This window comes from Ischnura elegans, chromosome 3 (genome assembly GCF_921293095.1).
Source record: "Ischnura elegans chromosome 3, ioIscEleg1.1, whole genome shotgun sequence".
Lineage (NCBI taxonomy): Eukaryota > Metazoa > Arthropoda > Insecta > Odonata > Coenagrionidae > Ischnura > Ischnura elegans.
The window spans coordinates 42,943,820-42,959,480 of NC_060248.1; the positions used below are offsets into that span (position 1 = coordinate 42,943,820).

The 15,661-nt window shown below is 41.1% G+C and overlaps 1 protein-coding gene across 1 annotated transcript; it reads right to left on the minus strand.

The window, feature by feature from the left end:
* Positions 1–6,973: 6,973 nt before the first annotated feature.
* On the minus strand, positions 6,974–8,156 carry LOC124155007. The gene is made up of 2 exons (XM_046528756.1): positions 7,603–8,156; positions 6,974–7,516 (listed from the first exon to the last, which is right to left on the minus strand). Exons 1-2 carry the CDS (start codon positions 7,778–7,780, stop codon positions 7,302–7,304), a joined length of 393 nt encoding a protein of 130 aa, XP_046384712.1. The 5' UTR covers positions 7,781–8,156; the 3' UTR covers positions 6,974–7,301.
* Between the last annotated feature and the right edge of the window lie 7,505 nt (positions 8,157–15,661).

Below are 15,661 nucleotides of genomic sequence, written 5' to 3' on the forward strand. Positions count from 1 at the left end.
TTCATCATGTATTTTAGGTTTTATTCTTCTTAACTTGAGGGTGCAATGCACACGCTCACTAGCAGCCTTTAATTCATCTGTCCAAAACCAGAGGGGAAAATGTTTTAAAAACAGGGTACTAAGTAATGGGCTTTAAACTAATTTTAACCCTTTTCATAATCGAAAAAACTTCATTTGTTAAAAAATATTTTGTAAATTCATGATTTTTTTAATTTTTTGTTTTCTTTTATGAAGGAAAACAATTGTGTTTTCATGTTTCGGGGGGGGGGTCCGGACCCCCCGGACCTCCCCCCTAGCTACTCCACTGGAAGGAGCCGTAGTATTACAAGCTCCAGGTGAGGTGAGAATGGAATAATTGAGTATTGCTTCAGATATTGGAATGAAAGTGATTCATCCCAGCGCTTTACACAACGTCGAGCCAATGGGAATATCCATGAGGATATCTATTATCAGTCAGATATAATATCCTACAATAGCATCAAAGTTTCATTCCAATAGCGCCTTCCTCACGGAAATTCGGCCTTCGATGTAGGCAAGATCTGGACGTTTATTCCGCCTGTTTCACCGCTAAATGTAAGCGACAGCCAACATCAGCTACCGCTAAGATGACAAAATTAAATTTGGCGAGAATTGTCACTTCCTTTGCTATCATTCTTTAGTCGCAAATAAGAGCATGAATTGACGCCGTGGAAAAACTTTCATCTTAAGGGTCACCCCAAGTAGCTACATCAAAACGTGGAAATATAACCGCTGACGAATGGAAAGTAGTCATATTACCAGTAGCAACCTGAATATACAATATTTTTTTCTATACCTAAGCCCCCGGGTCTCGATCTCCAATGGCACTGTAGAAACTACAAGGGGGAGCAACTGCCCAAACATTCTTTGGACACTTTCCACAAAGGTAAATTAGGAAAAATAGAGGGGGAAACTAATTATCCCTATAGCTTAGTATGTACAAAATGTATGAAGAAATCCGAAGCAATGGCTGGACGTAAGATATCTCTCTGTACCCCTGAATTATTTTAGCTGTGGGACAAACTTTTGAGTGCTTTACTAGAGTGGTGATTGTTGTAGTAAGTGAATAACGAGTAGATGGCCCGCAGACATTGTCCAGGATGTACAGATTGTCGCACAGTAATTAAAGTGGAAGCAGTCCAAGCAGCTGGTTGTAATTTAATTTTCATACCAATCCCCGAATACCAATACAGTGATGTTATTGAGGTACGACAATAGTGAATTAGATTTGGGAAAATAAAAATAGGAGATTACGGAAGGATAGCCTGTGACCGGGAGATATACGGCACTTCCAAAATTATTTGGGGGAAACAGCTACACTCTCTCCTAGCGCCCTCCTTATCGCTGGCATTGGTGACATTCCGTACGCAGGGGAGTCGAACCCACGACCTTTGACTAAAGCCTGAATAACACGATCATTGTTTTCATCCCTCCGAACTCAATCGATAGGTTTTCAGGGACCAAATGAGTAACCGTTCGACCCATCTTTTCCAAATTACACGGATATTCCCATCTTATTCTTTCACTTATTACAACTGTCATTCAATCAAAATCCAAGCGTGGCGATACCATCGCTTTTAGGAGCCGGACGTTCTGATTAGCTGAAGGACGGTGCCAGATAGGGGCCGGCAATAGTAGTTCAAACTAATTCTAAAACTTATTAACTAATCGGCTTTACATGGCGCCGGCATGTGGCCAAATAACGGTCCACTGAAGTATAGAACATGTAGTGACATTATCAGCTTAAAAGACTTGATTTGAGAAGAGACTTTTATTGCCTTAAAAGGGAGAATGCATTGGTCTTCGAAAATGGCAACTTTTCTCCGCTAGGTGTGGGTCAAAATATCTTCTCTTGAGAAATCCAGTTCAGGTAGCGAATGAAAATAATAGTGTCAGCGAGGGAAAAACGGACATGCAGAATTATGGTAAAAGGGATGAGATGTCCATCCCTCGAGCCATCGCGGAAATGATCGCTGGAAAAGGTCATATATTTTCCGCCGTCACCGGAGCTATCGCTGGAGCTGTCCCTCTGAAAGGATGGAAAAAAGTGAGCGTGCGATTCAGTCTTAGGACTTACAGGGCTTTAACCTGACGTAACTGAGTCCTGAATTTTTTTTTTTCGATCTCTCCAGGAAAGAGGAGGAATCTGTTACGGGGCAGTCGACCGCTTTTTCCTGCCCGTGGCGGGAGAACCCACTCCGCCATCCACGTATGTATCACGTTCGCCTCGATCCGTCCGCCCCCACATCCTCCCGCCGCTCCCCGTGATCGATTTCCCCGCTACTGTTCCGAGAGATTTTTCAATCTTTAATTGATCTTGCTCCATTGGATGGGAGCGAACGTTTACTCTCCGCCCGCTCCCTTCCCGTCAAACCAGGAAATTCGTAACTGCGTCTCTCCCGCATCGGAGCGGACGCTCAGGGGGATTTCTCGTGGGAAAATAGCCCCCACTCATCCTCTAGCGCGACGGTAACCGATGAGATGGTGACTAGGGACATCCGATGGTACTAAGTGGCGCGGGAAAATGAAAACAAAAAAAACAACCTCCAGTTTTACGCATCCTCCACTGAGCGTAAAAAAACGTGTGAATCCTTTAGATTGATCACATACTGAGATGGAATAATCTTCTATACTATTTCTACTGTATAGATACCTTTTTCTCAACTTATACGCAAGCAAACTCTACAAATGAGGTACCAAGATGCACAGAATTTATCAGAGAACATGCGACAGCATATCTTACTTCCTAAATATTGCTATTGTTTCCTAAAATTGGTTTTTAAATAATTTAAAAAAAAAAAAAAAAAACAAAAAAAAAAAAATATTTCTGACGTTAAAGGCGCACAACCTGATACATTTGTTCATTTGCAACAATATCTCGCATTATTTAAATTACTTTTATCAAAATGCGGCTGATTCCACATTCAAGTCTCCTGTTGATACGTAAGTACGAGTCATCATGTGCGTTTAACAGAGGATAGTGTAATTACTTCCAATATTGTGTTTAAAGAGGTCGTCTGACCTCAATTTGGACATGAACATTCCAATTAAATTTGTACATAAGACCCTGCCTTTTTTCTTCATTTTAAAATTAGAAACGCGTCTATCCCTCTGTGGACGTGCATTTAAAAGAGCGGGGGAAGCCCGCTGGGAGCGGGCGCAGCACGCTCGTGATATTTTAATCAAATAAGGATGAGAAAATTACTGTGCCTACCACTGGCTAGATATGATATATCAATAGGGGATAATCCAGGATAGGGTACGGGATCTTGGTGGTATCCTTCCAGCAGTAGTGAGGGTACGAACAAAATTGCAATTTTATCTTGTGTAAAGTGGATACCCCAAAGAGCTATAGCCCCCGCTGACCCCTCACTGGATCCGCAACCTTTGTTTACACTGTTCATAATTATTTTGAGACTATTTTATCAGACAATAAATCGGCTCGATTGTTAGATTGGCCCGTATTAGCCACATGCGAATACCAATCATAGAGGTATGTATAGCATTTGTAAAAATTATTGAAAAGTGTCCGGATTCCGCTATGTTTTCCCTCCCCCAAAGATAGATAGGATATTTAACTTAAGAAGTTGGATTGGCGGTGCACGTGGAAGTACTAGTAACTAACTAGCGGGAGATTCGGGTTCGAATCCTGGCTTAGGCAAATGAATTATTCATTGCGTATTTGAGCGTTAGTGTTAATACATAAGAAGGGTTTCGCTGCATGTGATATTATTACCTGAGCGGCATAAAAGATAACGTACGAAGTAGAAAAAGCGAATATCGATGCATCTATTATTTACATGATGGTTCTTTCTACTTACTTAGTCGAAAACGGAGAAGGCTTTCACAAATATTTAGAACGAAAAGCGCATGTGCAGAGATTAATTTTTATAGCAATGGAAGTGGGAAATACCTATTCCTCACAGTTGTAAAATAAGGTGGCCATGTTATTTAATCGCCATTGTTAGGATCGGGTACATATTCTTTCGCCGCAAGCATAACTTCACGATGGTTACTACACTTAGCAGTCATCGTGCGTGATAAACCAACTGAATGAGGACTGATACAATCAACTACAGCAAGAAAGAATTTAATTATCTTACTTGTTAATTATCATAGGGAATTCATTTTGAGTTAATTTAACCATAAAAAGCCCTATGTGCAAAATGCTGCTCATGGCATGAGCTGGGAAACTACACTCAGCAATCACCTCCATGAACAAGAGAAAAATGGATAATAGTTGTTGGCAAATCGTTTTCCTTACTTCAATATCGAGTAATCGGTCTTCTTACCCGCCATAGGCCTTGCGCATACAATGATCCATTCCGAATAAAAATCAAACTTGGTGCGACATGAATATCTTTTTCACAAGGATATGTTCGAGCTTGAATGAGGAGTAATTGGACGAACGACGGTATTTCCCTGTGAGAGCCTCACTTCTCGCATTCCAGTGGACCCAAACAAAAGAACCCGTACATTTGGTCGGCTTCACTTATTCGCACCCTCTCTCTGGAGGGCGAACGCCAATTGGCCAGCGTTAAGAGCAACCCAAATGCTAACTAAACCTCGCTCCCACCTGAACATATCACCCGCACCATGCCTCATCCGCCTCCAATTCTCACACGCGTAGTATCACTTCAGATTCATCCCCTCGTATTCTTTATGATCATTTACACAATACTATTAACACGTTTGCTCAATTATTAATCTATATTCTTCTATGGTTGTATCTTATGCGGTTAACTTAATTCGTGAATGAGTGAGGAGAGCATAAACAATCCCATTGTGTTTATTTAAGTATACCGGGACTAGCCACAGTGATAACTTTTACGGAGTCACCCGCATAATACTATTAATCCATTTACTCAATTACTAATCTATATTCTTCTATGGTTGTATCTTATGCGGTCGGCCGGAAATCGAGGGACCCGGGATCAAATCCCGGTCAAGGCGAATGATTTTTCCTCTGTGGATTTTTCGCACAATCCCATTGTGGTTCTCCTGAATTATCCAGCCATTTTTAAAGATGTCAGAATTATATACTCCTCAGAGCGTCTCAATTAATAATAAATCTTAGTGAGCTTGATGCCTGGGACATTTATCCTTCATGAAAACCCGATTTATTTATTTAAATACAACCTAAAAATAAATATTTACAACAGGAATGTGAATTAATTTTTATTATTTTTAACTACAGTGAGCACATTGATAAAGAAATTAAAACGATAATACACGTTCTTAATCCATAAATCAATTCATTCAATGGTGTGTCAATAATCAACACCTCAAATACAAGTATTCTTATGCCTACTCATTCCCGTGCCTATTATTTACATTAATTAACCCATAAAAACACACTGAATGCAAAATGATGTTCATGGTGTGACCTGAGAAACTACACTCAGCAATAAACTCCATGTACAGGAGAGAGATGAAAAATAGGTCTTTGGAAATAATTTTTCTTATTTTGACATTTAGTAATCAGTCTTTACAAACGGCCGTAGGCCTTTTACATATAATATTCCGTTCCAATTGAAAATTTAACACCTTAGAGGGCAAGTTTTCCTCGAAAAATTAGTCTGATCACGGCCAGAAAATAATTCGTGAAATCGAGCTAAGGAGATCATGGCCACCCTAGAAATAGCGGCAGCAGCCATCAGACAAGAATGAGAGACAGTCGTAAGCAGTGGCGTAACTAGGAATATGTATTGGGGAGGAAAGGGGGAACTGGGGCTTGACCCCCCCTCCCTGGTCAACGGGGGTCCGGGGAAGATTTTTGAAAATGAAATGCCTGTAAATACATTTTACATCATTTTGGTACTTAAAATTTGGGCTTCACTCAGAATTTCGCCAGAAATAATTACAACAGGGAAACATTAATATACTATAAAATTTGCTTCTCACTCACTGAGGCTTTGGGGAGGATCTATCCTCCTCAACCCCACCCCCCCCCCCCCCCATAGTTACGCCACTGGCCGTGAGGGAGTGGAAGAGCCTGGAATTGAGTGAAGAAAGAGCGAATTCCATCGGAAAAGCCCCGAGGGGTTCCGCTTTAAGGGAATCCACCGCTGACCTTCAAAGAAGAAGAAAGATAGGAGGAAGACCTTCCCCACTTGACCCAAACACACCGAGAAATTACTGCCCAAGTATTGTAGTACACAAGTCAGGCCGGACGCTTGGTCTCAGGAAGATGCAAGTAAGGGGTCCTGCACAAGTCCCTCATCTGCAATGCACTGCAAGCTATATAACCCAACGGTGAATTACGGTTCGTGGGGTTTGACGGTCGAAGGACGAGGCAGGGACAAGAGTTTTTTTCCTCTCTCTTGAGACAGGAAGGTATTTTCTCGAAGAGCATGAATGGCTCCAAGTCGGATAGCGGTAAAATTCTTCCGAGGAGCATATCGCTCTCCTCCATCTTTCGAAAAAAAGATGAAACTTTCGATGAGAAGGGAATTATAAAATGTTGCTAACACCAGTGAGAATTTTTAAACAGTAAATCACTTGCAATAGAGACCGTAAAGGTACCAACATAACAATTATGTGTAAACAAGTGAGCTGAAGTTTACGGTTTTACGAAATATGATGCTTACAAAAATTCTTACTTTTCCCCTTATGATGAATTTTAATAATTCCCTGCGCAGAACCATTTCCTTTTTTCTACTTTAACACTAGAACCGCGGACTTTTTCGTATACCTAGAACCGCGGAGGGGGTCATTTTGACCCCTCGCCTTTTCTTGCCATATTTTTAGTATTTTGGGTTTCTTTTGGATACTGCACTATGTGAAATGAATTATCTGAGATTTACAATGAAATTTGAATGATATGTGGGCGGTATAAGCGCTAGATAGGCTACTTGCCTTGCACAAATAATGCGTTTTTCACATTTTTACTATATGTTCGGCTGAGGATGGGGGAAAAATGTAAATTTATTTAAGAAAAAAGAAACACTTTTATTGGTGCAGAGAAGCATACAGTAATGAAGAATGTCAAGTCAAGCTCCAAGTTCCTTGCTCCGTACGTGCATACAAAACTGCAATGAAAGCTTCCAGTTCATCCATAGATACCGACCAGTCCTTCTCCCCACTTTCTTCACGAGCCCGATTTTCCGTGCACATCTTCATGTGCTTCAGCATAGTTGGAGTTATCACCAAATCCCATGCTGAGCGAACATCACCCTCAGTGAAGAAGAAGATTGAAGACTAGCTCGCCCCCGGCGAGAACCACCTCGTCCTCGTACCTGGCCACGAGAGCGGCAGCAGCAGACTCAAGCGGCTCGTCGTCTTCAGCAGGTGCGACTACAGCATCGCCACCCCCACGTCCTCGATGGCCCCGAGCACCACGGCAGAGGCCCTGGGCAGTTCCAGGGCGACCCCATCCCTCGAGCAGGAACTGTGGACGCGACTTGGTCCACGGGAGGCTGTATTTGGGGACCACGTACACGTCGTAGTGTGCGGGTGGTTGGCGGCTGATAGGGAACGTACTCCTCACCTTCATTACCTGTACCAAACAAAATAAATGCTTTATGAAATAGATTTGTAACAGTTATCAAAGAATGCGAGTAAAATAAAAATTAGGAAACTTACCAGTGTCTTCGCTTGAATCTTCAGTCAAGGACTCTTCACTGTCTTCCTCGGCGTCAACGCCGCCGTCATACACTACAACAGGATCATCCTCCGCCTCAGAGCAATCCTCAGGCACATCCTGAAGTTGCTCGAGAATACGAACGACCTGGTCTGCGGTGTATCCCTTTGACCGACGCATCGCTGGGCGTTGAATAGAGTATCACCCTTGAAACGGTATTGCCCTTCGTTCAGCGCTGAGCGATGCAGCGCAACAATCGAACGGGCGAGACGAACTACCGCGCAAACTGATGAATTCGGGTGAATTGCGAAGTATTACATTGTAATTCATGTAATTGAGCTGGCAACTACAATGACGCCACGCTGGTAGGGGAGGCACGGTAGGAGAAGGAAGGAGCCTTGAGTGGGGGTAGCCGAGGAAAGGGGGGTGCCCGGAAATTTTCGCGTAGATCCATTTCTACGCGGCTCGACTCTCACATTCTTTCAGGCGTCCGCTGGGCAGGTTGCCTTTATCTGCGGCCTAATAAGAAACGACAGAGATAATCCATGCCATTCCCATACATTCGACCTTCGAAAATAACGCTTGCGGTGAATTTCTGCTTCGAAAATATAAAGTTCGGGAACGACAACAGAGCAGGGGTCAAAATGACCCCTACCGCGGTTCTAGGTATATTGTTGTCTAGTGTTCACAAAAATAGTCCTAGAGCGTCGGAATTTCGCACGAATACGCCTTTCTACAATTCATTAAAAGTCAGAAAATGTCAGGTTTGTGAAAAAAAAATTAAGTGTGAAATATACATGTTGAAAATCGTAAGGGGTCAATTTGACCCCCTCCGCGGTTCTAGTGTTAAAGTAAAAATAAATAATAAGCATTGCCACTCTATAAAAGATTTATCCTGAAAGATCGCAAAGGACTCTTTCAATTTTGGAAAGTAATTAACGTTCGTAGGGACATTTTCCTTCTCAGGACCGTATCGTTATCTATGCCTATTGAACCAAAAACCTTTGAAAACCACGGAACATATACCAATTTCGAACTAAAAGGATTCAAAGTTAGCAGATAATAGCAGGTTGTTACCACTCAACGACTATTAACAAAGACGCCTACAAGACCTGAAGACGCCGGTTGGAATACCGGAGAAACTGTCGTCACAAAGAAAATCCACGCGGTGAAACCCAGAAACATGGAGACATCATCTAGACAACGCCGCGGAAAACTACGCATCAACTAAGACGCCAACAATTTTAACGGAAATCCACGAAGATTAACAAGATAATTATGGAGTTCTCCCTTAGCATGACGATAGAAGACGCCTTTTTTTAATGCTAAACATCCAAACGGTATTTCTCTGTACATGAAGAAACAATGAAGAGCTACTGTTAAAAAAAGTACTGACGATATTAACCGGCGGAGAAATTTTGGCCACAAAATGAACGAAAACAACTGCCCTCATTAGAAAAAGTAAACTAACTTCACGAAAACGCAAGGTTGAAAATTTCGCTCAAATTTTCGAGTTATGTACGGTGCTTACCGGCTTGTATTCATCTATTCAACGGTCGTGGCTTTTTACTATCCCCATTGCCCCATTCAATTGATTAAAACAAAATAATTTTCAATATGCCGAAAAAGGCTAATTATATTTCCCTAGAGGAATTTTCGTACTTGACGCCCACTTGCAGGTGATTCAGTAATGGAACGTCACCGACTATACCACGGTTAATACCTTGAATGATGTCTAAAAGAGGATCTTTTTTATCAATGAATGCTATTAACACATTGATGAAATTTAGTCGTTAAACCCATCTAATGCACGAAAAAACGTACGGACTTAGTGATCCTTCTTTATGTAAGCTCTTCAGCAGCTAAGGGAATCAATGGGCCATAAAAAGAGAGAGGAAGAAAGAAAAGACTTTCGAAGAAAAAGAGGCTGCAAGTTAGAGCAGCAGCAGCTTGTGAGGTGGCGCGTAGCATGTGCTACCCATCTACTGGCCGGAACACCTGCTGATCGCACGGCGGAGAAGAGAGAAGCTGGCTGAAGCAAGGTGCTCCATCCCACCACCTTCCTCGCAAGAGATCCTCCAAGGTCCTTCCACATTTCGTAAGCGTCCGTTCGATTGCACCCCATCGGCACTTGGAGCGGAGAAAGTGACGGAAGGAAGAAAAAAAAGCAGGAGGGACCTCATCGAATTGGGAAGTGGGGTTGGTCAAGTTCCCTTCTTGTTCGAGAATCGTTCCACACCTCCGCAGGCGAGACGAGAAGAATTCCTGCGTGGAAAACGAGCGGCCCTATTCTCCCTCCCCCCCCCCCCCTCTCTACTGCTTTATTTTTGCCTTTGCGTGCGCTCTTTGAACGGTCTTTTTTTTCCTTCCTCATACATTTCCCTCTTTCTTTCTTCCAAGGCCCTAAAAACTCTCACCCATCCTTACCTCATTTTCCCTCTGGCGGCTGCCGTATTCCTCCCGCTACCGATTGGCCTCCGTTTTTCCGGGAATGATGGGGGCACATTTTAACGGTACCTAAGTATGACTAAGGAACCAACACAGCATCAAATATTTACTAAACATCTGCAGCATCAATTCTATGCCTTTGATTAAAATGTCTTAAAAGTTTAATGGAAATCACCTAGACAACACTCACATAAAACTGGCGACAATTACATCTACTACTACATAATACCCCGCAAGCCGCCTATAAGGCGTGTGGCAGGAGGTGTTAGGAAACCAGCCGCTTACAAATACAAAGGAAGAGCTCAAAGGAAATCACGACTAGCATTACGAGCAGATTACCATTCAAGGCGTAATTCTGTCACCTTAGCTGGATGACTAATCACCCCAGGACCACTCATTTGTCCATGGAATTTACGATATGAAATTACAGCTCGTTTATTTTTCCACTATCCAGGGCATGAAAATGATATTACTATCAATTTAAAATCCTTTTGTCTCTCAAAAAAAGGAATATCAGTGTATCTTTTTGAGTAGAGGAGGTTAACATCACATTCACGGCTTTATTGCAACGAAACGGATAAAGTTATAATATTTTATTTCTTACTCGTGGTACATAAATTCATCATGCATAGTTACACTACGAATCATATTTTTATGCTTATCATTATTTTAGCAATCGATACAAGTTTAAAACTTCGTTATGAATCATTCCACGCAACCTTCACAATCGCTACCTGAATTTGCTGTAACGCACCTCCTACTAAACATATTTTCGTTTATTTTAACTATCTCCTTTCATACCTGAGCCTTCATAGATTTACGAATGGGTGAAATAATAAAACTAATCTCCAAACTAGGCACCTAAATATGTACATACATACTAAATACGTGCAAAGTCCATAAATAATTTAGAACGTGCTGTAAGAGTGAAAGAGCTTCAACGAAACCAACTGGATGGTTATGCATCATTATGAGAATAATCTATAAATGGTAAACTTCCACACAATTTTATTTGAATACCGACCCGGTTTTGACACGTAGTGTCATTATCAAGCTATTATCTAGCATTTATAGTTTATTCTCATGGAGATCAAACATTTCCACAAGATTTCGCCGGACACTGTTAGTGATGTATATATCATTACTTGTGAATTTGGTCGGCTAAAAGCGTCACTGTAGTAGCCACAATGCGGTGCTGAAGTCACAAGCTTTCCCGCTGTTTCCCGCCGACAGAGAACCGTAAACTTGGGGATACATGCTAGGAAAACAGGAGTTCACGTCTAGTTCTACCAGAGGGAGGAGAGGAGAGTCCTCGGTTCTACGTAGTGGGACACCATAGACATTTGCCCGGTGCAGACGGACATGTCCTAAAAAGATGATTAAAGCCGAACTTAAATCCTCGTTCCAAACAAATGCATTCGACATAACTTCGTTTAAGCTTAGGATATTTGGTGAGCAAAATTTCAATAAATTACACCATGAAGTTCATCTTACAATAAATTTGTTAAGCTCGTCTTTCACATAAATTTTCCCCTTATGAACTATTGGTAGTTAAATAAGTTTTCATTAGTGCACATGACGATAGTGAATACACAATCAGTCCCCGACTCCAGACTTCGCAAAATCAAATAACGAAGATATAGGTCGTTGATAAATGGAGGACGCTCTTCTTAAGACCAAATTGCTCAAATAAGACCGAATTAAGACTCTTGCCAAATTTAAAAACCTGGCACGTCTAGTAAAATCTATCGAGAACAATAATTTACAAGATATTTACCCCCACTTATTCTCACTGTGTCACTAAAGCGAGAAGTGAATTTTATGAATGTAATGGAAATTAGTGGACTAAGCGATTTTGAAAATTATAAGCTTGTCTTTGATACAATTCCATTAACAAATTTACATCCTCAAGCATGGAACCATTTTCGACGAAAAGAAGGACAATTAATAGCTGTGAAAATTCCAAAATTAATCCACGGATCAGATATTTATTTAGAATTATTACACCAAGAAATTCAAGTTTATGAGAGCCTATTACTGTTGTTTATATTACTGTTGTTTGCAACGGAGAGGTGTTCAATACAGAGTGAATACACTCTTCACTAACAATAAGTCATTCTTAACTGCTTGGTATTCCGTTATAAGATTTCTTGGATAATTGAGTCAAAGTCTTTCGAGTGATTGAGGGCGTGTATAAAGATTAGTCGGGGCCGCTCGCCATTTTCTCAATTTTACGGCCACAAGAAAGGATAAATGGCTGTATCAAGGTGAAAAGGATTGCTAAAGGAAATGGAAGGGAAAGGAAAGTGTAACCCAAAAATTTGACGCAGGGATCGATGGAAGCTTAGTAACATAAACGATTTATTGGTATTGGATGACGATATTACCCACTAACGAATAAGATGAACGTCAAGAGAGACGGAGAAAAATAAACAACGTGGGAAACAACCATTATTTAAAGCAAAAGGGTGTTTGCGTGGAAAAATAATAATAATAAAAAAGAAGAGACGGGTGAAATGAGTGAATGTGAGAGTACTCTCAAAAATTAGTTTGTTGAGGATCGTCGAAATATACCACACAAATCATAAGCTCTTGGACAAATATCTCTCTCATTAAACAGAAAATCGATTACCAAGGGTAATCTGCAAAACAACTGAAGTCAGTAATATGTCACCATGAAAACTCATTTGTCTCTGAAAACATTATCAAAGCATAAAACGAGGTTGTGAGAAGAGTAATTAGGTAATCTCGTACCTAGAAAGTCTCTTGAAAATGTGATGCAATGAGGCATTCGGTCAAGTAGTAAAAAGAAAAAGAAAATATCTATCTGTATGTAATATCTATTTATGTAGTATGCTGGGTTATTTCAAAGAATTGATCGATGCGCCTGAAAGGAAAGCTGTATGCGTCGCATGCAGCATTCCTGTCGGACCTATTAAAAATTGTAAGAACCTGATAGATGAACTGGTCTTCTCACCTCGAATGCATGATATTCACGAGCCCATTACTCGTTGGATGCGCTCTTTCCTATAGAACCTCTAACCAATCATATCAGTCGCAGCATCATGGACGCAAGAAGAAGCATGATGGATAAATCCACACATGATGTACCAGTAAGTGGGTGAGTAAATGGATGAATCAATCAATGTTACAAGACTCACCGAAGACTTTGATGACGAAGGAGGATCTCCGATTACGATGAATAGGACAACAGAGGAGAGAAGAGACATTTTGGGGAGAGAGAGAGAGGGAAAGGGAGAGGCAATGGAGTACGTTGGAGAAGGGAACCCCCTGGTGGCGAGATGGAGAAGCCTTCTGCGTTCCAGTCCCTTGTAATGGGATTACGAGGAGACTCGAAGGCCTACCCCTCCCACCCTGGCTTAAACCCATTGGAATGACCCCCTGAGTGAACCTCCAGCCTCCAACCACACCCTACTACTCTTCTTTCCATCACTTCCAAAGCTCCCCCTTTTGCGGCAAGGCCCTTCCAAAGCCTTTTTCACCCCTCGCACACTTATTCATCCGCTGGACTCACCGAAAAAAAAATGCCCGCGCTTCGCTACGGGAGCGGACCCCCTCACGGCCGAATCCCAATCCGTTTATACCTTGCTCCTCGCTTCCTTCACCGCCTCCCAGGCATCCACGCGGACCTCCCTTCCTGGCATCAGAATTTCTCCGCGGCGCACGTCGTTAAACAATTTGCAACGTAACGAATGTCATATATTGTGCCGAATCTCATTCATTTACGTCGATAATCTGGGTAACATAACGTTTTTTATCGCCATAGTATATCGTCCTTTCTTTAGGCCTGATTACACTAACACGTTTCTAAAAACATTAACTCATGCGTAAAAATGTGTCGTGTAAACAGCCATTTAGGGGAGTATTTTCGGCGTGCTAAAATAATATATACCGTGATATGATGTTTCAATGGAAATAAAAACGGACAATTAACACTAATACCGTCATATAGTAACCGATTTGAGATTACTTTTAATTCCTCAAGATGGATTGAACCTCTCTGATGACTTTCAAAAGAGATTTGAAAATTTCAATTAGATGGAAGTCGGAGACATAAGTAGAACTGACGGTAATGATAAAGCGATATTATTATGTATACATTGATGGGAAACGAAAAAGGGGCCTGAAGGGAATAATTAAAGATCATATGAATATACGAAGTGATTTCCACATGCATAACAGCATTCAAGCTCATATTTTTAAAATTCCACTCCTGTATATTCCAATTTCCAATTTGCCAGAAATATAAGTAATCCTAATAAACATAGCAAATTAGAAATAATTGTTCGAACTATAAAACAAAATGGTTAGGGTAGTCGTACATCGAGAATATTAAAATAAATTAGACTCCAATACATGATTTTAAAATCGGCAGTAAATTCGTGAGGCTAATGAATGCTTTCATTCATCCATTTTACAATAATTACATAGTATTCCATTCCACAGGATTTATCTGCAGTCATATGCATATGCCATTCATAAAAACTGAAGCATGTATGCCCATAAAACATTGATAAATAAGTAATTATATCCGAGTTCAAGCTTCCACGAAGGAAGTGAACTCCGCATATATGTACACATACTTAGTGTTAGATATTGTCCACACTGTTTACATTCAAAAACGACGATTTGCATCTACAAACTGCAGCCGCATTGTATCAGCTAACAAGAATGTCATCAAGGCATTCTGTCTTGATAAAGACATTGTGTGCTGAAGATATTTTCGACATTATTTAAATTTGCACGTTAGAAGCGCGTGGATATTAAAGAACTTGCACGTCTAACTTCAGGGATTGAAATTATTTCCATAAAATCAAGCCATATAATCTTTAAAAATGAATTAAATCCTGCTCCTGAGCTATTCGAGCACACTCAAGATTCTTTTTCCATTGGGGCCATGGCTTTCCGCGATATGATACATACAAAAGTACAAGCGATACTTTATTTTAGCTGCTCTTTATAGCTATCACACCTGTGAATATCACGTTGTATCAAATGTTGACTGAGTAAAAGTAAGGTTAATATCGACGAAGAATATTCAAAGAGTCCAAATTCATCAATCAGGTAGATACAATATAGAAAAGTCATCCACCACCCAAACCCATCTTGCAACCCAAAGAAGGGGAAGTGACGCAGTGACACGTATGTTCACGTAAGTTCTCTCTATCAATCATAAATCACGGGATGATATAACGACACGCATAACGTGGTGTGGTCGTATCAAGCCCTTGGAATGCTTCAAGAATTCGCCCACGATGCCTCAAAGAAAGGAAGTTCTCCCGACACAAAAAAGCAGGAAAGAAGGCTTACAACAGAGACCTGTTCATTTTTCTACGGATATGGCTCAGACGGAAACAGGCAAGGGGACTTCGCTCCAGCGTCTGTTGCCATTGGTTTGGCCCGCGTCTTCTGGAGTTAATCCCAAATACGTCACTTCCCCTGCCATACTGACCACCTACTGGTAATCCTTCCTCCTAACACGTAATTTACCTCACTTTGAGGGATAGTAAAAGTGAGAAGGCAAGTAATTCCCTCGAAACTTACAAATCCTTCGGCTTTCCCCAAAAATTAAAACAGATAAGGGGGAGTGAC